We start from the raw sequence: 25,640 nt of genomic DNA, 5'->3' as shown, positions 1-25,640 counted from the left end.
AAAAGGCAAAAAAACCTCTCTGAATCCACCCATTTAGGTTATCTATAATAATCTACTAAACTTGTTTGGGACTAAATGACCAGGGTAGAGGGATTAATCTGTGATCTGGACTGATCGCTCAATCTTGTGTGATGTGTAAATTTCTTCCGAGGTGGAGGTACCTTCAAGTATGTGACTAACCATCTTCTACTTTCTCTTTAAAGTTCTCCATACATCCTTTCACCCCCTCTTCCAAGAGTTATATTCCTGAACCTGACGTGGTGGTATTTCCTGGGCTGTGAGAGGATTACGAGGTCTGCATCACCTGGGATACTGAAAGTGGTGAGACCTCAACTCCAAAGAATATTTCATATTTACATCTTAGTTTCATATGCCATTAATTCTATGTGCTAGTCTCCTTTTCCCGATGTGTATTTATTTAATATACATTGTAAGGGTTCAATCAGACTAAATTTAAAAGAAACAAACGAAACAAAAGTAACAACATGGCTTAACAATCAAGGAGAAAGGAAAGAGTCTAAGGACAAAGACGACACAAAAGAAAGGCGGACAGCTTGCGTCAGGGCTCTTGGCTGGAGACCTGCTTTGAATTGGTCTCTTACTGTGGGGTTTTTCCAGAGCTCCACAGCATGTGTGTTCAAAGGGCTATCGATGTTGGTTCTCTTAGCAGCCTCTGGATAGAGAGCAAGATGGTCTTGACATCATATAGTGCAGACCACTTATCCTTGAGGGTATCCAGGTAGATGTTGCCCTGGGTGTCCACGTTGGGGTGGTAGCAGTGTGTTAGGAACTTCACTGTGGGTACGTTGGAAGGGTAACCAATGGGGAACTCTAGGGAGAGTTTATACCTCAGGTCTTCATATACAGTGCCCTCTGCTCTGTGGATGGTCCCTACCCATTTGAACAGGTTGTCAGATTCAGGGAAGGCAGAAATGCTTTTGTCACCAGATCTCATGAAGGTCATCAGCTCCTACTGTAGCCACTTGCCCACAGGGCCCCAGTCAATGCCCCCCCCCCCCACCACCGCAGGGCTTGGCTCCTTTATGAACAGTGGCAACTCTGGCAGCAGCTGGGTCGCCGTTTTGTGAGGCCATCCTAGCGGTGCTGGCACCAAGACAGGAGTGTGGACACGAAATGGCAACTTGTGCTAGTGTCTTAAAAATAGCAAGGACTGAAATGTACAGATACTTTTTCCATTTCTATTGTATTCAATATTGAAAAAAAAAGTTTTTCATACCTGAAAAGTAAATACATGTCCACCTACCTGCTGTAAATAAGGGTGATTTCATTTCCTGTAAGGGGCTCTGAATGGCAGACAGTTGGTTTCAGTGTCACTGTGTAACTGCTCATTGACTTGAAATTTAGTTATCTTTCTCTTTCTGCCTTCTTGATACTGAAATTCCAGATGTATGTTTCCATACCTAACATCTTAATCCTGATTTTTTCCCACTAATTTTAAACTTGTTAGAAGGTGTTCACAAAGATTTTCTTAGTGTGTAGAAATGTTGTAAAAAGTATAAGATTGCCCAAACTAGAAGTATAGGATTATTGAAACTAGAAATATAAGATTATCCAAACTAGGAGATTAACATTTCAGATATGCTGATAAGTTAACTACAAATTTCATCTACATTTGGTGAATAATCTCAGTAATGTTTTCTTTGTATTCCAGGACATTGTTCCAGATATTTCGTTGAAGTTGATCAGCATTTTTCCATAGTCTCATCCAGAGAGATAGGTCTTCAATCTTCACTGGATTCATAACTCAGAAGTACTTGAAGATTCTTGGTCAGACACTTATTTTCAAAATTCTGACAATTTTATTTTGTCTCAAAGTTTTCACATAATGTATACAATGCTGGTTTTCGTAAGACATTCACACACACACACACATACATGTTTCTGGTGAATATGAACTGGACAGTTTTATGTTGCTGTGCACACTGCATTTTTGGTGAAAGTGTTAAAGCACATTTTAGTGCTTGCGTTCAAGTGTTGGTACTCTTTTAATTGTATGAGCTTGCCATTTACCCATAGAGAGATTATTTCACTTTCTCTTTTTTGTTTATAGCCCTCATTTTGCATTACTGCTATAGGCAAAATCTTCAAGCTAAAGTGGTTTAGAGAGCAGGTCCCATTCTCTTATTCACTGACTTTAGATGAAATGGTTTCTGCTTTCACAGCTTAGTATAGTGTACTCTACAGGTTTGTTATGTAGAACCATTTTATGTTAAGGTGTGCTCTTAGACTCTTCAGGGCTGCTGTCATGAACAGATCTCTAGCTTTTCTCAAGGCCTTTTCTGTGTGTCCTTCCATTTTTATAAATGTGTCCTTCTTAAGCAAGCATACTTTTCTGTACTTTTTAAAAATATAATCCTACAGGTGTCTATGGGGTGCTGTATTACCTTTATTGATTTCTGTATCATGAACCTCCTATTGTCACTGATAGGAAACCAACTTGATCATAATAATTTTACTGTGGGCTATGAGCATGCTGTGAGCAAAACCTAACCTGAGCTAAGTCTTCTCAGACTTTCACTTTATTATTTCTTTTTATGATATTGATGTTTAAATGTAGAATTTTCTTGTAGCCCCAGTATTCATTAGGTTAAGTGATACAATTTGTTAGTGAACCTTTTCACACTGCTTTTTGTTTGATTTTTTAAATTCTAATATTTTTATTATTTGTTTTCAAACTCAGTTTCTTGCTGATGTTCTCATGCATGTTTCTGGTTTGCATCTCCATATCTGTAACCGACATTCCTTCACCTGCTACTTTGTATCTTCTTTGAAACCACCGACTCTTACTTTGTGCAGAGTTTGAATTCTCAGTGCTTCCTTCCAACCACTTCATTGTCCCTAGCTGAAACAGTTACAATTGAGGGGTTATGATCATTTCCCCTGTTTTTCATATTGCTTGTGGTTCTGCGTTATTACTTCTACATCACTTGCTATTGGTATTTCTTCTAGTTTTATTTGGAGATGTTAGTGAGCAGCCTCCTCTTGCAGGCTAAATCTTTAGTACTGTTCAGAGAGGACAGAAATTAACCACTATTAACAGCTGTTACACCAATATAGACCATGTCTATAAGAGGCATGAAGCTGATTAAATCCAAATACCACAGCTCAAATGAGAATAGAGCAGGAATTACAAAAATAGTGTGCAGTGAACCATAACGTTAAAACTGAATGTGGATCAAAGTGGAAATAGTAAATGAACAAAGTCAGTTGGATGGGTGCAGGAGCCTAAGAAGAAGCAGTGCTGAGTAAAAGAAAGGAAAGTGGAGAAGAAAAAATGGAAGCACATTAGGAATATGCCTTCGTTAGGGTTTTACTGCTGTGAACAGACACCATGAACAAGGCAACTCTTACAAGGATAACATTTAGTTGGGGCTGGCTTACAAGTTCAGAGGTTCAGTCCATTATCATCAAGGTGGGAACATGGCAGCATCCAGGCAGGCATGGTGCAGGAGGGGCTGAGAGCTCTACATCTTTATCTGAAGGCTGCTAGTAGAATACTGGCTTCCAGGCAGCTAGGAGGAGGGTCTTAAAGCCCACACCCACAGTGACACACCTACTCCAACTGGGCCACACCTTCTAATAGGGCCACTCTCTGAGCCAAGCATATACAAACAATGACAGAAGCATTTTAGGAAGAGGAAGGGAATGAGGGAAAGAGTACATGATAGGAGTGCATTATTCAGAACAAATGTGTGAATGACACTAGGTAAATGCAAAGACAGGAATAAAAACTAGAAAGTTTAAAATGTTGTAAAGTGTAAATGATACAAAAGCATAGCAGAAAGGAAAGAATGAAACTTAATGGGCAAAACATTTTTATTTCTGGGTCCACTAGCTGGAGATTGTCAGCTGGACTTGGTAGAGAATTAAAATTAGATTATCTTTTAAAAATTGTTTATTTTTAGTGTGTGCCTCCTTGCATGAGCTTATATGAAACCCATGTGTTCTGGAGCCTGTGGAGGTTATAACAGGAGTTACAAATGGTTCTGAGCTGCCATCTAGGTTCTGTGAACCAAATCTTGGTTCTTTGTGACAGAAATATTTTTTCCTTAGCTGCTGAGACAATTCATCAGCTCAGACGTTGGATTATCTTACTATTAGTAACTTTTAAGCTGATGACACAGCCCCTACCAGTCAAACAGCAGTTGGCTAATGTAGCTGACTTTTAGGGGCTTCCTTATTTATATCCCTCCACATTGCTTTGATGGCTTTGAGGGCTCTCCTCTTAGAGAGACTTTCCAGTTTAAAAAGTATGAGTGTACTAATGTCCATGTCAGGGTATATGTTACAAGTGTCTTTTAAGACTGTGGGAAGGAAATAGAGCACCAAGATTTGTGTTGGAATTTTGGTCTCACTACACTCATTTCTCACCCAACAGTAGAGTATCTGAGAGGAAGGAGGCTGCTGCAACCTAAGCCTTTCGTGGGTCTGTAACTCAGGATTTCCAGTTTCAGCAATATCGACCCATACAGAAGGTGAGTGGCCCTACATGTGAGCTGCTCCGTGATCTCAAGCATGGGATCACCTGAGTCCTCGGTAGTTGCCTGGTGATGGGGTTTACTCATTATCACACTGGTGGTATGGCCTCTGAGCTGTGGCTCGTGAGTGTCTGCTGCCTGCATTGCTTTCAGTGTGTCCTTGTCTGTCATTCACCAAACCTCATCACTGCCTTCTACAGGTGCCTCCCACAAAACCAGTCTGGCAGCTTCTTATTTACCAGAGTATGTTGACCTTAAATATTTGTCATTTCTCAGAATTGCACCGGGATGGACAAACTTCTGAGACAGTATGAGTAAAAAAAAAAAACAACAACAACAACAAAAAAAACACATTGTTTCTTCATGATCATTTACTACACTTGTGGAGTCAGTGTCAGCCCACAGTTACTAATTTAATTTAAGATTTTGAGAAAATAGTAGGTGTGCTCTTCCCATAGAAATCCCAGTCTCAGGGTGAAGTGATGGCTCATAGGTTAAAAGATACCCTTCTAGAGGTGCTGGGTTTGGTTTCCAGTGCCTACATGGTAGCTTACAACTGTCAGTTACTCTAGTTGCAGGGGATCTCACCCCTTCAGTTGGCCTTCACAGGTACATGTGTAGTGCATAGTCATACAAGCAGGCCAAACAGACACATACAAAATAAAATGAAATAGAAATATCAGACTCTCCACTGGGGCTCATCTGTTTTACATTTTGGATGAACCTTTTCCTTCACCAGTCCTGACAAGGAGCTGATGTTGAAGTCTTGTGGTGCTAGCTTTTTTGAGTTGCATGACCTTTCTGGTCTTCCATACTCTTCACCTGCCCTGATATTTGATACTTCAATGCTCTTCTTGTCCTGTTTTTTTTTTTTTTTAAATAGAGTCCATATTTTCTTTTCCTGACTTGTTTTATGTGTTATTTGGTTATTTCTTTATTTAGATCAAAGGTCTGATGTAGCCCAGGCTGGCCTCAAACTCTCTATGAAGCCAACAATGACCTCAATCTCCTGATTCTCTTGTCTCTATCCCCCAGATTATAAATGTAACTACCACACCTAGCTTTTATACTGGCTCCTTTAATTCAGCATTTGATATGAGGGAGTTTCTAGTCTGCCAGCTTCCTCCTGACTTTCATATATTCTAATGATTGTATTGAAGTTATTCCTTTCTGGCAAAAGTTACCTGTTTTTCTGTTTTCATATTCATCCCTCTGATGCACATTATGCCTTCCATAATGTTTCAAGACGGGTAAGTGTATGATACCCAACAATGAACGGATACAACACAGAGACATTTACTAGTAACACATACTGGTTGCTAAATAAGACTGGTGGATATCACATGGTAAGAAAAACCAGAGAGGAAAGTGAGCAAGCAATTGATGTGTGGGCATACATAGTACCAAGAAGGCACTGGAATAGCCTTGTTAGTACAAGGATGATTTGCCTGCTTGAATAATACTGTGGACTTGTGGAAAATTGAAATCTTCCACTAAGTCCTAATTAGGCAGTGTGTTGCAGTCCACATGATAAGGAAAGAGGCTACTTTAGCTAGGGACGCTCTTTCCGCGTGAAAAATGGAAAAAGGACAACTCATTGTTCAGTCGAAGTCCACTTCATTTTTCTTCCTAATGTCAAAGCATTCATATTTTTTGGTATTTCTTTTTAAATCTCATGCCATATTCCCTAGTTTACATCCTGTCAGGGTGGTACATTGTATATATATGTTGCACTCCCGGTGATGTTTCCCTCAGTTCTGTAATTAAATTGTAACATTTATGTTGCTCCAGTGCAGTGCTACTGTTAGCTCCTTAAAACCATGGTGAAAGAAACAGTGTAGGATATAAATTATCCTCTGTCTTCTCAGACTTTGACTCACTTCATTTAGAACTTTTCTAGAGACTAGCTTGAAATGTATTACCTAATGGTGATCTTCAGTTTTCTTCATTCTCATTATATATATTGCCTGGAATTTCTATGAAGGAGAAGCTGTCTTTTCCTCACCCCTCATTTATTTTTTCAGTTTTATTTATATTGATATATGGTTACAAGTGATTAATATACCTTATATTATAATCAGATTAAAATATAATTTTGTTCCTTAAATTTTTTTTAGGCCTGGTCATTGGGAATTCCTTTATAAACATATCTCTTCCTTACAGTCATTTTCTGACACTATATAGTTTGCAAGTATATCTTATACATTTTCATACCATGGTCTTAGAGTAGGACCACTTTCTCAAGGAAGCTTGTGCTCCCTCCAGAATGATAGTTTCTAACTGATGTTTTGTGTAACATGATTATAAATTGGGTATCACTTTGGCTGGTCCTACTAAAATTTAGGATTCAAATACAAGCGATTCCAATCTATTCTAGCCTTACCTATTAGATACTTTTTGCTGATGTACTTTAAATCATCTGTAACATATATTTTGTTCATTTCTAGTCAGTATATTCAGAGAGTAGTTTCAAAAATACTAACCAAAATACCTGTTAAAATGATTTATTAACAGATGCCTGTGTACAATTCTTTCAGTCCTTATTTTGATGAATAAAGTTAACTTGCTGCTTTCCAACTTTTCTTTACAAACCATTTGCTTAGCCATTTCTCCATTGTAGTTGCATTTATCTGATATACAGTTAGTTTAGGGAGTAGGACGTGCCCCCCTTGGTAAAGTGCTTGCCACACAAGCATGAAGGGACCTATGTATCTATAACATGAATGAAACATTCAGACATGGCTGTGAATATTTGTAATCCCTGTGCTGGGAGAAAAAAGACAGAGACAAGCACAATCTCAGTACTCAGTGGTCAGCCATCTTGGCTAAATCACTGTTCTCCAGTCTGAGTGGGAAACCTTATATCCAAAGACAGGAAGGGATGAGATAGAGGAAGACAACTTATGTCAGTGTCTGTCTTCTACATGCACACACATGCACATGAATACACATGCATGAACAACCCCCAAAAGTATTGTTAGCTTCATTTGTTAATTATTCAGTCACTTCCATATTCTGGTTATTTTTAATTGTTTTATTTTTTTCCCTTGCTGTCAACAGTACACAGGTTCCAGGAAACCATCAGTGAGTTTTCACTAAAATTCTGTGGAAGTTCATGAATTGTATCATATGTATAGTATTGGCATGTAAAGTACTGTATTATTTATTATACATTAATTCATCTATAGATTATGTACAGCTTCTAAATCAGTGTAAATTACTGTGCTGTGTTACTTAGGGAACAAAGGCAAGGAGACATGCTGTACATATTTACTACAGATAGGTTTTTCTTGATATTTTCTGTCAGTGGTGGGCAGAATCTGTTCACGGGAGTGAAGATAAAAAGGAGTGTTTTGGCTATATGAGCATTACTATTATTCAAAAAACCTGAATTGTACAGACTATATTTGGAGAAGTACCATCCCATCCCCCTCCCTTCTACACTGTTCTTACTTCCCATTTTCTCTCTGTTCTTCCCCTGTAGGAACATCCAGTGCTTTCAGTTTTGGGACTATTCTCTCCTGTACTCATTTTGCAAAAAGGAAAAGTTACTCACTTTGTTATATTGCCCTATTACATTAAAGGTAACATACGATTTGTCCTTCTTACTTTCAATTTTTTGTTTAGCAACATTTATAGGAATGACACCCTGCCATTTCATACAGATTTTCATTATTCTTTTTCATTTTTGAGTCAGAAACGTTTGTATGACCATACTATATTTTTACTTAAATGTTCATCTATGTCTGTTTTTAATATTTTGAAATTATAAGTAATGTTTCTATGAATATCTTTAGGCATGTATATTTTTATATGAAAACAGATCTCCTAGGATATGTTCAGCAGTATTGTTGGGTCAAATTTAAGATCATATGTAGTTTTGTTAGGCAGTTCAAATTTTTTTCTGGAAACATTTTATTAGTTTTCACTTACACTAAGAAATGTATGAGAATTGCTGTTTTCTCATAGCCGCATTCACAGACTATGGTGCCTTACTTTTAAAGTTTTTGCATATAGTTGACATGAATTAAATGGTATGTGCATGATTGTACCCAATTGTCATTAAATGCATCAAATTTGTCATTAAAGGCAAATGTACCCAATTGTCATTAAAATTTTGCATTTATCATTTGTGGATTGTGCTTTTACATTATTGTATTAATTAATAATTCACATCTTTTCCAGACTTTTATATCAATTTTCTGGTCCATTGCCTTTCAATTTTAGATTTCTGTGGATAATTAGTATATTATTTAATTGTTCGAGATATGTACTGGTCTTTGAAATTTTTCTGTTTCCTTTTGATTTAGTTGTAATTTTTTATATTTTGAATTGATTTCATGTTAATGTGACCAAATTGCTTATTGCTTTCTCTCATTGCCTCTAGACATTTGAGTGACATTTAGAAAGCCCCTTGCTACGGTGAGATTAAAGAAGATATTTTATCAAGAAACTGTGTGTTTTAACTTCTTTTGAAATGACTTCCATTTTATGTTTATGGGTGATTTCCCTGGATGTATGCATGTGCAATATGTGTTTTCCTGGTATCCTTGGAGGCCAGAAGAGAGACACTGGACTCCCTGGAACTGGAGTTATATAGGTTCTTGTGAGCATGTGGGTGCTAGGAATTGAACTCAGTCCACTTAACCATCTCTCTAGCCCTTGGTTTTACTGTTTGTTTAGATCTTTAACCCATGTTATGTAATGTAGATGGTACATTTTATGAATCTACTTTAAACTTTATTCTAAATGTATCATCCTCCCCCTTTGCTCCAGTGTTTTTACAAGCCACCTTTGTTTATTATGCACTTACTTCCGTTAGTGTTGACTTTTATTTCTAAGTTATCTATTCTTTTAATTTTTTATTTCACTTTTTGTGTCTGAGTGTTTTGAATGCATGTATACCTATGTCTATAGAGGTCAGAAACAGTGTTTGATCCCCTAAAACTCAAGATACAGATGGTTGCAAGCTACCATGTAGATTCTGGGAATCAAACCTGGCTCTGAAAGATAAGCCAGTTCTCTTACTTAACTGCTGAACCATGTCTCCAGCTCCCATTTTCTCTTCTTCCAGAAGGAATATGATGTTGTCAATAGAAAGGTTTTCTAGAATTTGGGGGGTGATTTTTGTGGAATAAGTCCCTTCTCATGTGCCTTCCTTTACACTTATCTCTTCATGCATATTCTTTCATGCAAGAACTTTGACGTCAAGTTGTTTATTTCCATTAATTGTTTGCAAATATTTTGCAGTTGAACCAGACTTACATATCTACTCAGGGAGAATGAACATTTTTTTGATACTGAGCTTGTTGGGGAAAAATAAAATCAAGATAGCAGCATTGCTTTGGTACCCTTAAAATGGAATCTTCAGTCTTGATAAACCAGACTTCAGGCACATCTACCACTAATGTTTTGAACTACTCTGTTTGAGTATTTGAATGCTAAACATTTTGAATATTCACAGAACAGGCTGTCCTTGGATACTAACATGAAATTCAACTTTTGAAACAAATTTCACTAGCATTTGTAACAGTTTGTGATATTATTATCACCCTTGTTTCATGAGACTGCCCAGCCACTTTTTTACAAGCAAATTTGACTTTTACTTCAGACAAAAGAATCACAGCTTTTGACAAAGGGGGCCAAAATTAAACTCTCTTGCTTCATAAGCTGTAAAAAGAGCCCAGTTTTTAGAACCTTGAAACATGTTTTTCAGGATTGCTTGAATGTTGTGTCTCTTGCGATTGCAGTCCTAAGAAGTCTCAGGTTAATATAATTCTTCTTTGCCTTTGAACAGAGTAATATTTACCTCAGTCGGCAAGTTATTCTGTACAAGAACCACCGGTGTCTGAGTGGCAAGTTATTCTATCCAAGGACGGTGTCTGAGTGTACGGGCTGATACTAAAGTGCCCTAGACTAGGTATGTGACAAGAAACAGAATGTTTATTTTCGGATGGTTTTAATAGTTTTGCTTGGAATTTTGCTTATTTGTATGATATTGCATTGCTATATATGTATATATATAATCATTTTATGTTCTAACACCATTTTTTTGTGGTAGAGAGAAAGGTTATGAATACTCTGATTTCATTTCTTATATATTCCAAGAGTCTTATTTCCTGCTTTTGTGTCTTTTCTTATCATTACCAAAGTGCCTGGCCATGCTTCCTTCTTCTATCTCTGATTTCATCCTTCCCCATAAGCTCTGTTGTTCAAACAATGAAGTTTCAGATCATTCATATCTGTCACTTAATGCCATTCATCTACTTGTCAGCTTGTATTAAGCACATGTCTGACTGGGAGTCACTGTGTTGTTTCACAGCTGTTTCAGACTTATGTTTATCATATACTACCATGCTTGTTTTACCCTCAATTCTCAGCTTTGCATTCTTTCCAGAGCTGAGAGGACTCACTAGTCTGTTTTTAGTTTGGTTACTTTTTGGTTTTGAAATATGGGAGAGCACATTAAGAATTTCAATTGAAATTTTTAATGGAGGCTCTTTTCTAAATGGTAGCTACTTCTTTTAGTATTGGGACACACTTTTCTTCTTTTAGGCTTGTTTTTAACACAATCGTTGTGTCTGTAGTTTTATGTCAGATTGAAGTCCCTAATTATATCTCTTTATTTGTATCTCTTGCAGTTTTTGTCTGTCTGCTTCACTACCCAAAGTGTATGGTGATGGAGTAGGACTGAAATTTCAATATTTTTCTCTTTGATAACTATCATTTTGATGTTTTCTTACTCTCTGTTTCCAAGATGATTGATAATGATGATTATGTCACTATCACATACATTTACAATTTCATTCTTAATGCCTTGTAACTTTCTAGAGGACATACTGGGTACCAGGTAGATAGGTAACTGATACTGCCTTCTACTAACTGTTGATTTTTTTCCCCAAGTACATTTTTTATTCGATATATTTTTTATTTACATTTCAAATGATTTCCCCTTTTCTAGCCCTCTACGCCCTGAAAGTCCCATAAGCCCCCTTCCCTTTCCCTGTTCTCCCACCCACCCCTTCCCATTTCCCTGTTCTGGTTTTGCTCTATACTGCTTCACTGAGTCTTTCCAGAACAAGGGGCCACTCTTCCTCTCTTCTTGTATCTCATTTGATGTGTGGATTATGTTTTGGGTATTCCAGTTTTCTAGGTTAATATCCACTTATTAGTTAGTGCATATCATGATTGATCTTTTGAGACTGGGTTACCTCACTTAGTATGATGTTCTCCAGCTCCATCCATTTGCCTAAGAATTTCATGAATTCATTGTTTCTAATGGCCGAATAGTACTCCATTGTGTAAATATACCACATTTTTTGTATCCATTCTTCTGTTGAGGGATATCTGGGTATTTTTTTCCAGCTTCTGGCTATTATAAATAGGGCTGCTATGAACATAGTAGAGCATGTATCCTTATTACATGCTGGGGAATCCTCTGGGTATATGCCCAGGAGTGGTATAGCAGGATCTTCCTGAAGTGAGGTGCCCAGTTTTCGGAGGAACCGCCAGACTGATTTCCAGAGTGGTTGTACCAATTTGCAACCCCACCAGCAGTGGAGGAGTATTCCTCTTTCTCCACATCCTTGCCAACACCAAAGCCCACATACACATGGAGGCTGAACAATACTCTGTTGATTTCTAATGGTAATCTTTCATACATACATATATACATGCATACGTACATACATACACACATACATACATACACATGTTTGTATATACACATGCAAACCTTTGTACATTCAGAAAAATCTGTTTCTAATCTATGCATACAGTAGAGATTTCTGGAAGTAGCTATCAATTTTTATCACAAATTTATTGTACAACTAATATATTTTCTCCATTGCTCCTTTTCTCCATTTGTTTTTTTTAATTGAGCAATGTTTTATTTTTCATCATAATTTAATAAATACTTCTTGATTACTGAACATGGGGTAAAGCGGTTGGTGGTTCAGAAAGATCCCAGTGATAGTGTTTTCCTGATAGTGTGTAGTCTTTGGTAGTGAGTGGAATGACTTATATGACATCACTGTCAAAGCCAGCAAGACCACATTTATGCAACCATTGTTTTCAAGGTTGTTGGTAACTTGGGCATACTTTCCCCAAATAACCTTGCCTCCTTGTGTTGCAAGGCCCAACTTGCTCACATTCACATCAATCACTGTACCTTTGGAGATCATACCCAGGGTTGTATATAGTGGGGATGGTGGATTCTTTTTCATACCGAGGATAGGCAGGCAAATGGTAGCTTTCAGCTCAGGGTGTGTGGCATGGGCTCTTTTGAAATGTAGACCCATTGGCCTAATGAACCTTTCATATTTATGTGGTTTTCTTGTAAAGCCATCACCACCAACAAAGCAGACTTTAGTAACCATTCTCTTCCATGCCTTCTTTTTCTTTTCCTGTTCGAATAACTTTCAATATTTCTCAAACCTTCTTTCAAGGTTTCTCCTCTCCGGCACGAACTTTGGGTAGAGGGAACTCCCATTTTCCCGCCTCTTCCTTTCAGCTTAATTGTGTTGGAAAGCACTTTTGCCCCCCTCTGTCCAGCAGATAGGTGGGCACTGCTCCCTGAGGAGTCTTCTCATCATCCTTCTGCTTGGTGTTTCTCTTTTCATGCATCTTAATAGTCTTTTCCATTTGTATTTTCTCAGCATAGCCCTGTTTATAGTAGAGCTTAGCCTTCAGGCCAATATTTTTTTTCTGCCTTCTTTGAACATTCATGGGCCTCCTGACCTTTTTTTTTTTTTCCCTCTTTTTCTCATGGTAGTCCGCATGATACCCATATTGCTTATGGTGCAATTAATATATTTATTTTGTCGCATGATGAAAGCCTTGGAGCAGCTTCCTGCCACCTCCCAGGTTCCAAAAACCTCTTAATTTCTGCGTGCCACTGGTCCACGAGCCTACTTTGTTCAGGCCAGCATGGGAAAGGGTTCACATTTGTCTTAAAGAAGAGTCTGTGAATATCTTCTAAGGACTTCTAAATATCTCTCATCCTGATATAGGTTTAAGATGATGGATGAAAGGGACCCATCCTCACTTTTGGATCTTGCAATACAGAGTTTACTGAGCAATGAGCCTGTAGCAATTAATTCCCTGGAGGAAATCCCAAGGGAGCTTTTTGTTCCGTTGTTCTCTGCTGCCTTCATGGGAGGATATAGGAAGACACTGACAGCAATGGTGAAGATTTGGCCCTTTACCTGTCTCCACATTGGAACATTAAGTGTGCAGGAACCCCAGCGTGAACTCCTGAAAGCCATGGTTGAAAGTCTTCAATTCCTTCCTGTCCAAGACTGTTCTTCTAGGTAAGACCCCCTGTATAATAGATAGTAAGACACAGGAGGTTATACTGCAGACTGTCACTCTTCCAAAGTTAGTAGCTAGTGAATGCTGAAGATTTACATGTGAAGCTGTTGGCCCAACACTTGGTAACATATTAAAGGCTAATATACTAAATGTTCATTATGAAATTTATGTTACTGAGGGTACACATAGCAGGTGTTATTACATGGGAGAAAGACACTAACTTAAGCACTGTAAAGGAATTGAGGTGAATAAAAGACGAGGAAAACAATTAAAGGAGGTTGAATTTTCATGAGATAGGCTTGTTGGTATTTGGCATAAAGAGTGCAGATCAAGTCCTCACATACCATTGTTGATCCTGTGAGTTTACATTAAAATGTGTGTACTCACATATATAAAATAAATAAATATATCTTTTCAAACTTTGCATATCTCTTAGATGTTGTCTCTTCTCTTTTCCTTACAGGAGCCCTAAACTGAGGATCCTAGATGTAAGGCAGGGTGTTGACTGCAGGACAACATGCCCTGAATTTGGTGTCAGATCTCCAACTTGTTTCCATGGCTGTACTCATTCTTCACGCTCTATTCTGAAGTTAGAAAGCCAGTGCAGCATTGCAGATCCAAAGCATGAGAGTCAGTCCTCAATGCAGCCTATGGAACTACTAGTAGACCTTTCCCTTGATGGCACCGTGAGAGAAAGGGAATTTTTTGCTTTGCTTCTGAATAAAGTAGAGCAGAGCTCAGGGTCCTTGCACCTCTGCTGCCGAGATCTACAAATTGATAGATTTGCTTATGCCAAAAACGCTCTGAAGTTCCTTGATCTAACTTGTATTCAGAACCTGGCAGTTGATCAGGCTTCACTGAGTGAAGTTACCACTCTTCTGGCTCACATGATCTATCTGGACAGCCTGAGTCTCTCTAAAATCACTTGTAGATCTTTGCATGGGAAAGTCTTTCGAGTGTTCCTCAACTATCTTGGGCGGATGCATTGCCTGAAAGAGCTCAACCTGTCTTCCTTTAGTCTCACAGATCATCTGGACAGCCTACTCAGGTGAGGGCTTGGAATAATTACCTGTGTTTCCTAAACTGTCTATTAAGATAGAGGGGAAATCATTGCTAGGGTTCCCGAGAGCCTTAACAACTCTTTATGCCTTCCATCTCTGTCCTCTTTAGAGTTTGAGAGTAGCCATGCCAGAAAGTGTCTGTCATAGTCTGAGACAACAGGGTCACAAAAACCTTAGTCAGCAAAGCATGGGCAGGTACTGTGCTCAGTCCAGAAATATAAAGGGGAAAAGATGAATGCAGTCCTTCTCTAGCAGTCAAGAGAGGAGGAACTAAGAGAAAGACTTTATGTCTCGGCGGCACAGGTGCACATACTTACAGCTGAATACCCATAGTCTGATGTCAGATGATTTTCCAAATCTGCTATCTCCAAGGTTCAGGCCATGAATTTGGAGGCTGCCATTTATGGACTGGCCAAGGGAGTTTCCAGTTGGTTGCTCCTTCTGTCCCATCTCTTCCATGCAGGTGAACTAGTTCCACATTCAATTGTGTTGTAATCACTAAGTAGATAATATTTTCACTAAAGTTATTTTCCACTAAAGATTTTCCACTAAATCTTTGGCACAAACCTGTATCATAACATTCTGTGAAAATTCTCCAGGATACAAATTATGAGAATAGAAAAGTAACTTCTCAGGGTTACACATCTGTAGACTGAATCAAAGCCCCTATTGTTAGTTGCTGCAATGTATTGTGCAAAACTGCTTAGTCCTCAGACTGCTTTGCTTCATATGACACTCACCCTATCTTTGTTTTCTCTCCACAGAGCCTTACCACCTAATTTGGATTTCTTATATCTGCCGTTCTGCGAAATTTCTTACAGGGATCTCAAATTTCTATCCCAGAGCGCTCAGGCCACCCACTTAAAGCTGTTGAATCTTAGTAACAACCCAATGTATTGGGATGATTGTGGGCCTTTTCAGATTCTTTTGCAGAAGCTCTCAGATACCTTGCAGCATTTGGCCATAAATCACTGCCATTTAACAGATGCTGTCCTCTCTGCTATTCTGCCAGCCCTATCTAAGTGTTCCCATCTCCGTGTGATTAGCTTTGTCTCTAACCCTATTTCGATGCCTATGCTCATGAGAATTCTTCACTACTTAACACCTTTGATGGAGCTAAAATACGTGATTTACCCTATCCCTATACATTGCTATGAACAATGGCATTTTCATGGCAGCTTAGACCGGCAGAAGCTCTCGGATGTCCAAGCACAACTGAAGGCAATGCTACAAGCCGCAAAGAGGAGTGACATGAATTGGATCACTTATTCTCAGTAAACTTACAAGTTTAACCCAATTTCAACCCCAAAATTTGACCTGATAACTGTCCAGTGTTCTTTTCTCTAGCTCCCAGAATCTGATGTAAGATTCTTATGTTATAGAAGACTAAAGTTAGGAAGTATAACTGATTAAAATAATTAACTCTAAGAAAATGGAGAACTTTGAGAGTCCGTTTACTGTTCTTGATCTTCATCTTAGTGCTAAAGTGCTGAGTATATGATATGCAATGACTACATCATGGTATGCTGAATGTTTCATCCACTCATAAATACTTAACATAATTTAATACCACTGCAACTTTTCCTGGATTTGTTTGTAGAGCAGGAGGTGTCTTTGAAGAACAAGCTTTTGCTCCTCCACCTCAAGTTACTTCCAGAGATGATGCACCTAACCCTCAAGAGCCTGGAGGCCTCAGGGAGTTTAGACATCAGATGGGGTGGGAAGAAGGGACATCCACTTGGAAAGAGGGGAGGAGGTATCAGATGTTGAAAAGTCGGAGGGTGGACAGAGGTTGGCAGGGTGGGGAATAAAACACAAAGTGTATAAAATAATTAATAAAAAATTCTTGCAAAAATAAATTACTCATATTTTAGGCTTCCTTGGGCTATTTATGAGCAGCTACCTGGAATTACCAGTGAGTAATAATTACCTATTATTACCTATTATTTCCTCCTTTCCCAGATTTCAGATTATTTTATATATCACATATCTATTGAGGGTATTGTTTTAAGTACTAAGAATTAGAATGCAAATAAGACTAATCTCCTTTATGAAGCTACTTAGAGTCCATTTGTTTACATGTTTAATTTGTCCTTCTACTGTTTCTTAAGCTACCACTTAGTAATGTTATTTTATCCATTTGGACCCCAAATTTTGCCTTTCTTTTTCTTGTTATACTCTGTTCAATAGAAAGTAAACACCACATTGTTAGATATCTACTCAAAAGTTCATGGCTTAACTATCACCTCTTCAAAGAGCTTATTCTCTTATGTCTGTCACTCTGGTTTCTGGCATGGAATATACCAGAGATAATTGACGTTTAGGGAGGAAAAGATTTTTCTTGCAGAGGTTTCATTGTATACTTGCTTAGTTCCATCACTTTGGGACATTGGCAAGGTAGATAGAGCACTGTAGCACAGAGATACAGTCTCACTTCATGAAGGCCAAGAAGCAGAGAGAAAAATGTGAATTTTGGGGTTCCAGTACATGAGTAAAGAGCACAAGTACAATTAGTTATTTCCTTGAATAGGTCCACTATAAAGCTTCTACTACATCTCAGAAATCCATTGGAGGGGATCAAGATTTATCACCTAAATTTTTAGGGGAAGTATTTAGGAGCCAACCCAGAATACCTTCTATGCTTCCTCTAATTAATTTCTTTTCTAGCTGTCACTTAATGCAGCAGATATGTTTTCCAACATAATGGATCATGCCCTGAGTATTCACTACTGCTGCATTTCCATGATAACAGCTTTATTGGATATGTTACATTCCTACCACATGTGTGTAAGAGTCCTAGATATACAAGACTTACAGAGAAACAAATAATATAAAGCTAGCAATTACTAATTTACTGATGATGCTGTCATTATTTTGAAATCATAATGTAAATCATTTCAAAGACATTTAAAAGTCCTTAAGTTTAATATTAGTCCCTGTCACATGTTCAAGTTCCGACACAACTGCATTCCAATGATATAGTAAGAAAAATAGTAGAAAATTAGTAATAGTTATTGTACAGTACTTTTTGTTGAAATACCTTATTTTGGTTTTTCGAGACAGGGTTTCTCTGTGTAGCCCTGGCTGTCCTGGACCTCACTCTGTAGACCAGACTGGCCTCAAACTCAGAAATCCGCCTGCCTCTGCCTCCCAAGTGCTGGGATTAAAGGCGTGCGCCACCACTGCCCGGCTCTTTTTTTAAATTTAATTTAATTTTTTAAATTATTCACTTTACATTCCACTCACTGACCCCCATCCAGTCACCCCCTCCCAAAGTCTTTATCCCATCCCCACTACCCTTCTCCTCTGAGCAGATGGGGGAACCCCTAGGTATTCCCCAACCCTGATACCTCAAGTCTCTTCAAGGCTATGTGCTTCCACTCTCACTGAAGCCAGACAAGGCAGCCCAGCTAGAAGAACATACCTCCCTTGGACAGGCAACAGCTTTTGGGGCAGCCCCCACTCCAGGTTCCAGTTGTTCAGGACCTACATGAAGAGCAAGCTGCACATCTGTTACATATGTTCAGGGAGGCATAGTTTCAGCCCAGGTATGCTCTTTAGTTAGGGGTTCAGACTCTGAGAGCCGCAAGAGTTCAGGTTAGTTGACTCTGTTGGCTTTCCTGTGGTGTGCCTATCTCCTTCAGAGCCCACAATCCTTCCTGTTCTTCCATAAGAGTCCCCAGGCTCTATCCACTGGCTGTGGGTGTCTGTATCTGTCGAATCAGCTGCTGGGTGTAGCCTCTGAGAGGACAACATGATCCTTTTTGCAAGCATAACAGGGTATCATTAATAGTGTTAGGCACTGGAGCTTGACCATGGGATGGGTCTTAAGATGGGCCAGTTATTGGTTGGCCATTCCCTCAGTCTCTGCTTCCTTCCCTATGCCTGTATTATTTGCAGACAGGATAAATTTGGGTTTGAAAAATTTGTGAGTGCCTTGGTGTCCCTATTGCTACAATGTGGTTCCTGCCTGGCTACAGGAGGTAGCCTCTTCAAGTTCCATATCCTCAATGTTGTGAGTCACAGCTAAGGTCACTCTCATTGATCCTTGGGCATTTTCCTTAATACAGGTCTCTGTTTCTTCCTAGAGATGCCCCGACCTCCCCACCCCCAACAGATGCATATTTCCATTCATTTTAATGGCCATCTAGTCACCTCTCTGGTTCGTACCCACACCTGATCTTACTGCCCCCACCCACACCCTGTTTCCCCTCCATATCCATTTCCCTCTTAGTTCCCTCCCTCCATCTGCCTCTTATGATTATTTTATTCCCCCTTCTAAGTGAGATTCAAACTTCCTTGCTTGGGTGTTCCATTTTGTTTAGCTTCTTTGTGTCTGTGGCATGTAGCATGATATCTGTATTTTATGGTTAATATCCACTTATAAGTACATCCACACATAAGTATATACTGTACTGGCTGGTTTTGTGTGTCAACTTGACACAGGCTGGTGTTATCACAGTTAGAAAGGAGCTTCAGTTGGGGGAAGTGCCTCCATGAGATCCAGCTGTAAGGCATTTCTCAATTAGTGATCATGGAGGATGGGCCCCTTGTGGGTGGTGCCATCCCTGGGCTGGTGCTCTTGGGTTCTATAAGAGAGCAGGCTGAGCAAGCCAGGGGAAGCAAGCCAGTAAGGAACATTTCTCCATGGCCTCTATCAGCTCCTGCTTCCTGACCTGCTTGAGATCCAGTCTTGACTTCCTTTAGTGATGAACAGCAATGTGGAAGTGTAAGCTCAATAAACCCTTTCCTCCAAACTTGCTTCTTGGTCATGATGTTTGTGCAGGAATAGAAACCCTGACTAAGACACATTGGTACCAGCGTAGTGGGATATTCCTGTGACAACCTGACCATGTTTTGGGGAGGACTGTGGAAGGACTTTGGAATTTTGGGCTAGAGATCCATTCAGTGTTAAGAGCTCTGTGGAATGTTGTATAGGAGCTTGGAAGATAATGTTGAGAACAGTGTAGAAGATGGAGGCCTGGCTTGTGAAATTTCTGTGAGAAAATTAAAGACTCTTATCAGGGCCATGTTTTGATTGTGAAGATCCTATGGCTTTGGTTAGCTGGGGCTGAAGAATCAGCTGTTATTAACAAGATACCAGAACCACTAAAGTGAACCTTTGTGTTACTGGGACTATTGATGCTGGTTAGCTGGAGTAAAGAAATTAGCGGTGATTAAGAAGAAACCAGCATCACTGAGGTGAAATCTTCTGGGAAGTGTTTTCTGAGAGCACAGAGGCTATGTTCCAGAGATAGCCAAGGTTGTACCTCATGCTGTGATTGGACTCGGTACTGTGTAAGAGTCACCCAGGTGGTATTGGTTTTGAAGGCACGAAAGGGTCATGGAGAGCAGCTGAGGCTCAGCACTGTGAGAGGCCACAGAAGGACACTGATGCAAACTCAGTTACAATTGATGGCCCAGGACTGAAGGGGTCATGAAAAGGAGTTGAGGCTTGGCACTAAGAAGAGAGCCTATTAGAGGCTATTGGTGAAGCCTAGTTACAGCAGTAGACAGCCGTGTTTTGGAGATGCCAGTAATATGAGATGACCGCCAAGAACAGCAGCAGCAGTAGAGTACAGGCAGCTGGAGCCTAGAAGACAAAGTGTGTGCTACAAAGGGCAGAGCTGGAGAAGTGACCCAAGCCCTTGGAGGTGCCCAGAAGATTATGAATTGGATCCCAGACATTAGATGGTTGGAGTTTGATTTTGGCTTTTGATTGTGAGTGTGTCCTAGTATTTTTCCCTCTTGAAGGAAGAAAGTATTTTAGTGGAGTCTACAGTTAAGAGACTGAACTTTTAAAAGACTTTGAATTTTAAAGATATTGGACATTTTAAGGTGATTGAACTTTTAATATGTAAAGACTGTGAGACTTTTAAAGTTATTTAGATCTTGGGGATGAATAAGAAAGTAAGGGTTGAGGCTTAATAGTGATGTTTTTCTGTGTCAAGTTGACAAGGGGTCAATTGTACTGGCTGGTTTTGTGTGTCAACTTGACACAGGCTGGAATTATCACAGAGAAAGGAACTTCAGTTGGGAAAGTGCCTCCATGGGATCTGGCTGTGAGGCATTTTCTCAGTTATTGATCAAGGGTGGAGGGCCCCTTGTTGGTAGTGCCATCTCTGGTCTGGTGCTCTTGGGTTCTATAAGAGAGCAGGCTGAGCAAGAGAGCAGGCTGAGCAAGCCATGGGAAGCAAGCCAGTAAGGAATATCCCTCCCCCCGCCCCCCCCCCCGTAGCCTCTGCATCAGCTCCTGCTTCCTGACCTGCTTGAGTTCCAGTTCTGACTTCCTTTAGTGATGAACTGCAATGTGGAAGTGTAAGCTCAATAAACCCTTTCCTCACCAACTTGCTTCTTGGTCATGATGTTTGTGCAGGAATAGAAACCCTGATTAAGACACATACCATGCATATCCTTTGGGGACTGAGTTACCTCACCCAGGATGATATTTTCAAGTTCCATCCATTTGCCTGCAAAATTCATGATATCCTTGTTTTTAATAGGTGAAGAGTATTCAATTGTGTAGACATACTGCATTTTCTTTATCCATTCTTAAGTTGAGGTGCATCTGGGTTGTTTCCAGAATCTGGCTATTATAAATAAAGCTGCTATGAACACAATTGAGTAAGTGTCCTGTGGGATAGTGGAACATCTTTTGGGTATATGCCTAGGAATGGTATCGCTGGATCTTGAGGTACAACTATTCCCAGTTTTCTGAGAAACCACCAAAGTGATTTCCAATGTGGTTGTACAAGTTTGCACTCCAACCAGCAATGAAGAAGCATTCCCCTTGTTTGACATCCTTGCCAGCATGTGCTATCTCTTGAGTTTCTTATCCATTCTACTGGGTGTTAAGATGGAATCTCAGAGATGTTTTGATTTAACAAGTATTTTGAACATTTTCCTAAGTGCTTCTAGGCTATTCCAAATTTCTCTGTTGAGAATTCTGTTTAGCTCTGTGCACTCTTTTGGGTTGGGTTCTATAAACTTTTTGTATGTTTACAGGCATCTCATTCTTTAGGTTTGGAAAGTTCTTTTATATGTTTTTTGAGACTATTTTCTGGGCCTTGAAGCTAGGACTTCATCTTCTATTCCTATTATTCTTCAGTTAGGTCTTTTGAATCAACTATTTACTTGACTGATGTATCAATTTCTTCTATTGTATTTTCTATGCCTGAAATTCTCTCTTCCATGTCGTGTTTTATATTGGTGATGCTTGCATCTGTTCCTGTTCCCTTCCCTAGGTTTTCCATCTCAGGATTCCTTCAGTTTGTGTTTTTTTTTCCTTTTTTGTTTCTATTTCTACTTTCAGGTCTTGCACAGTTTTATCTATTTCCTTCATCTGATTAATGCTATTTTCCTGTATATATTTAAGTGACTTATTTGTTTCCTCTTTAAATACTGTTTTATTGTGTTTTCCTCTATTTCTTTACAGGATTTATTCATTTCCTCTTTAAAGTCCTTTATCATCTTTATAAGATTGTATTTAAGGTCATTTTCTTGTGTTTTAGTTGTGATAACATATCCAGGGATTGCTGTAGTAGGGTAGCTGTTCTTTGGAGGTGTCATATTGCCTTGGCTTATTTTGATTATGTTCTCTTTTGAGGGCCTTTTGCCATATGAATGGCTTTGGTCCCGGGATGTTCCTGTTGTAGTAGGTATTGGGAGAGGTGGTCCTGGTGTGGCAGGCTTCTTATGGGTATGCTTGGTCTGTATGGTTCTGGCCCTGCAGGTCTGTATATTTCAGGAGCCTCAGGTCCAATGAATATGGACAGAGAGGTAGCAGGAGAATGTAGGTCCCTCTGGGATAGCAGGCTATTCAGGGCACCTTGGCTTGACCAAGAAGGCTCAGAGAACAGTTAAGATGGGTGGGGAAGGGAAGCTTACCTGTATTGTTCAGGAGTCTCAGGTCTGATGAAGGTGGTGGAGAGAAAGCAGGAGAATGGAGGTCCTGTTGTGATAGTAGACTGCTCAGGGCAGCTTGGTTTGGCCCAGAGTGCTCAGGGAGCAGGGCTTTATACTTCAGCTTATAAAAAGAGAAAAAAAGTTAAAATAACAAATACAATACTTACATTATATTTGTAATAAAGGTTAGCATTGTATTATACTGACTTGATAAAATAGTAAAAATTAACTGAAGTTTTTTGTTCGTATCACATTATCCTCTTAAAATGTAGATGAATATAAGGCATCTCCTAGGTCAGTCGAATGTATTTTACTGATTCTAGTTTTGTTGATCACAAATTACACTTTTAAGTTGGGAAGTATGACATGTTCAGATGCCATATAATTCACATGTCATATTTCCTTTGTGATATAGTATTTCAAGTACTTAAAAGCAAATGAAAAGTTAGTGATTTATTCATATTTTTCATATTGCTTATATTATGAAACAAATATGCATGAAATTTCAAAGATATTTTTAAAAAGTCCATATAATGAACAATTGCTTTATATTGCTTCTCTGTTAACACTTTTTTTCTTTTCTTCTTTCCTTTCTTTTTTTTTTAGTATTTCACTTTTTTGGTTATCTGTGTACTTGTTTTTATTTTAATTTAATTTAATTTTTTATTTCATTCGATATATTTTTATGTAGATTTCAAATGATTTCCCCCTTTCTGGTCCCCCACTCCCCAAAAGTCACATAAGCCCCCTTTCCTCCCCCTGTTCTCCCACCAAACCCTTCCCACTTCCCTGTTCTGGTTTTGCCCTATACTGCTACACTGAGTCTTTCCAGAACCAGGGGCCACTCCTCTGTTCTTCTTGTACCTCATTTGATGTATGGATTATGTTTTGGGTATTCCAGTTTATTTCACATTTAACAAAATGTTACTGAGATTATGCTTTCCTGTTTCTTAATACTTTTTCTGGTTTATACTTTTTCTAATATTACTCCTACTAAATGTTGTTTTCAAACACCTTGTTCCCATTCTGATCAATTTAGCAGTAGAATGATACTTGGGAGTAAGCAATTGGAGCAAGATTTGAATAGTTCCTTTTATCTTACACTTTGGCTCTTATCACTGTATCCTGAGATGAAAACAAGAACACGCACAATGAACTGATAATTAGGAATACCTTTTTTTTGTACAACTGTTTATACAAATCCAGCAAAGATAAAACACCACCTTTCAGGGAAAGGAAATATCACCAAACAAACAATCGATGGCACACATGGGTGCAGAAGTTGACAACTAGAAAATAGCCAGCTTACCAACTTAAGTGAGAACTGAAAACTTGAGAGGAGGGGGACAAAGGAGAAGGTGTGGGCACATTTATTCTATTTGATTTGTGGTATAAATTAGATCTATGTAAGTAGAATATGAGAGCTCCTCGTGATTGGAGCAAAACCCTCCTGAGTATAAAGGCTGAAGTCTGTATTCTTGCACTGATAATGTGAATGACCAATTCCTTTTGTAAGAAAGTAGATTTCAATTATTTGTTTCTAGCACATTTGAAATATTACCTAAGTGACTTTGAGATGAGTAATGATTCAAAGCAATTATTTTTTATTAGGTATATTTTTTATTTACATTTCAAATGTTGTCCCCCTTCCTGGTTCCCCCCCCCCTGAAAATCGCATAAGCCATCTCCCCTTCCCCACTCAACCCTCCCCCGCTTCGCTGTCCTGGTATTCCACTACACTATGATATCAAGTCTTTCCAGGACCAAGGGCTTCTCCTCCATTTTGTGTCTAGCAAGACTGTCCTCTGCTGCCAATGTGTCTGTAGCCATGGGTAACACCATGTGTGCTATCTGGTTGATGGTTTCGTCCCTGGGAGCTCTGGGAGTACTGGTGACTCATATTGTTGTTCCTCCTATGGCTCTGCAAACCCCTTCAGTTCCTTGGGTGCTTTCTCGAGCTCCTCCACTGGGAACCCTGTGCTCAGTTCAGTGGCTGGCTGAGAGTGTCTCCCTCTGTATTTGTCAGGTACTAGAAGAGCCCTCCCAGATGACAGATATATCTGGCTCTGGTCAGCCAGCACTTGTGGGCATCCAAGATAGTGTCTGGGTTTTGTAACTGCATATAAGATGCATCTCTGGGTGGGGTAGTCTCTGGATAGTTCTTCCTTCAGACTCTGCTCAACCTTTCATCTTTTTATCTCCTTCTGTGGGTATTTTTTTCCCTTTCTACAAAGGACTCAAGGATCTATACTTTGTTCTTCGTACTTCTTGGGCATCATTTGATATGTGAATTGTGTCTTGGGTATTCAAAGCTTCTAGGCTAATATCTACTTATCAGTGAGTACATACCATGAGTGTTATTTTTTTGTGATTGGGTTACCTCATTCAGGATAATATTCTCCAGTTCCATCCACCTGTCTAAAAATTTCATGAATTCATTGTTTTGAATGGCTGAATAGTACTCCATTGTGCATATATACCCCATTCTTCTATTGAGGGATAGTTTGTTTTCTTTCCAGCTTCTGGCGCTTATAAATAGGGCTGCTAAGAACATAGTGGAGCATGCATTCTTATTACATGCTGGAAAATCCTCTGGGTATATGCCCAAGAATTGTATAGCCGGGTCCTCCGATAGTATTATGCCCAGTTTTCTGAGGAACCGCGAAACTGATTTCCAGAGTGGTTGTACCAGCTTGCAATCCTGCCAGCAATGGAGAAGTGTTCCTCTTTCTCAACATCTTCTCCAGCACATGCTGTCTCCTTGGGGTACATGGAAAGCCCCATAGCTTCTGTCCTGGTGTCTCCCCAACCACAGGGGAGAGGAGTCACTCTTGGTGCAGTGCTCAGGTCTCATGTTTGTGTT

At 39.2% G+C, this 25,640-nt stretch overlaps 1 protein-coding gene and 2 pseudogenes across 1 annotated transcript; 1 reads left to right on the top strand and 2 right to left on the bottom strand.

Annotated features, from left to right (window-relative positions):
* Positions 1-559: 559 nt before the first annotated feature.
* On the bottom strand, positions 560-1,094 carry LOC127675662 (ubiquitin-conjugating enzyme E2 C-like; annotated as a pseudogene).
* An 11,303-nt stretch (positions 1,095-12,397) lies between these two features.
* Positions 12,398-13,327, bottom strand: LOC127674592 (ribosome biogenesis protein NSA2 homolog; annotated as a pseudogene).
* A 190-nt stretch (positions 13,328-13,517) lies between these two features.
* LOC127675748 (melanoma antigen preferentially expressed in tumors-like) lies at positions 13,518-16,150 on the top strand. Its single transcript, XM_052171835.1, has 3 exons — positions 13,518-13,810; positions 14,275-14,859; positions 15,637-16,150. The coding sequence occupies exons 1-3, from the start codon at positions 13,518-13,520 to the stop codon at positions 16,148-16,150; spliced, it is 1,392 nt and encodes a 463-aa protein (XP_052027795.1).
* Positions 16,151-25,640: the final 9,490 nt, after the last annotated feature.

Source organism: Apodemus sylvaticus, chromosome X, assembly GCF_947179515.1.
Source record: "Apodemus sylvaticus chromosome X, mApoSyl1.1, whole genome shotgun sequence".
Classification (NCBI taxonomy): Eukaryota; Metazoa; Chordata; class Mammalia; order Rodentia; family Muridae; genus Apodemus; species Apodemus sylvaticus.
The sequence above is the reverse complement of the archived record's forward strand: the minus strand, read 5'-3'. Positions and strand labels throughout refer to the sequence as shown.

Bases quoted from the DNA above. Each gene is read 5' to 3' on its own strand.
- LOC127675748 (XM_052171835.1), top strand. From the start codon at position 13,518: ATGATGGATGAAAGGGACCCATCCTCACTTTTGGATCTTGCAATACAG. The intron at 13,811-14,274 runs GTAAGACCCCCT...TTTTCCTTACAG, and splicing joins GTCCAAGACTGTTCTTCTAG to GAGCCCTAAACTGAGGATCC. The intron at 14,860-15,636 runs GTGAGGGCTTGG...TTCTCTCCACAG, and splicing joins CATCTGGACAGCCTACTCAG to AGCCTTACCACCTAATTTGG.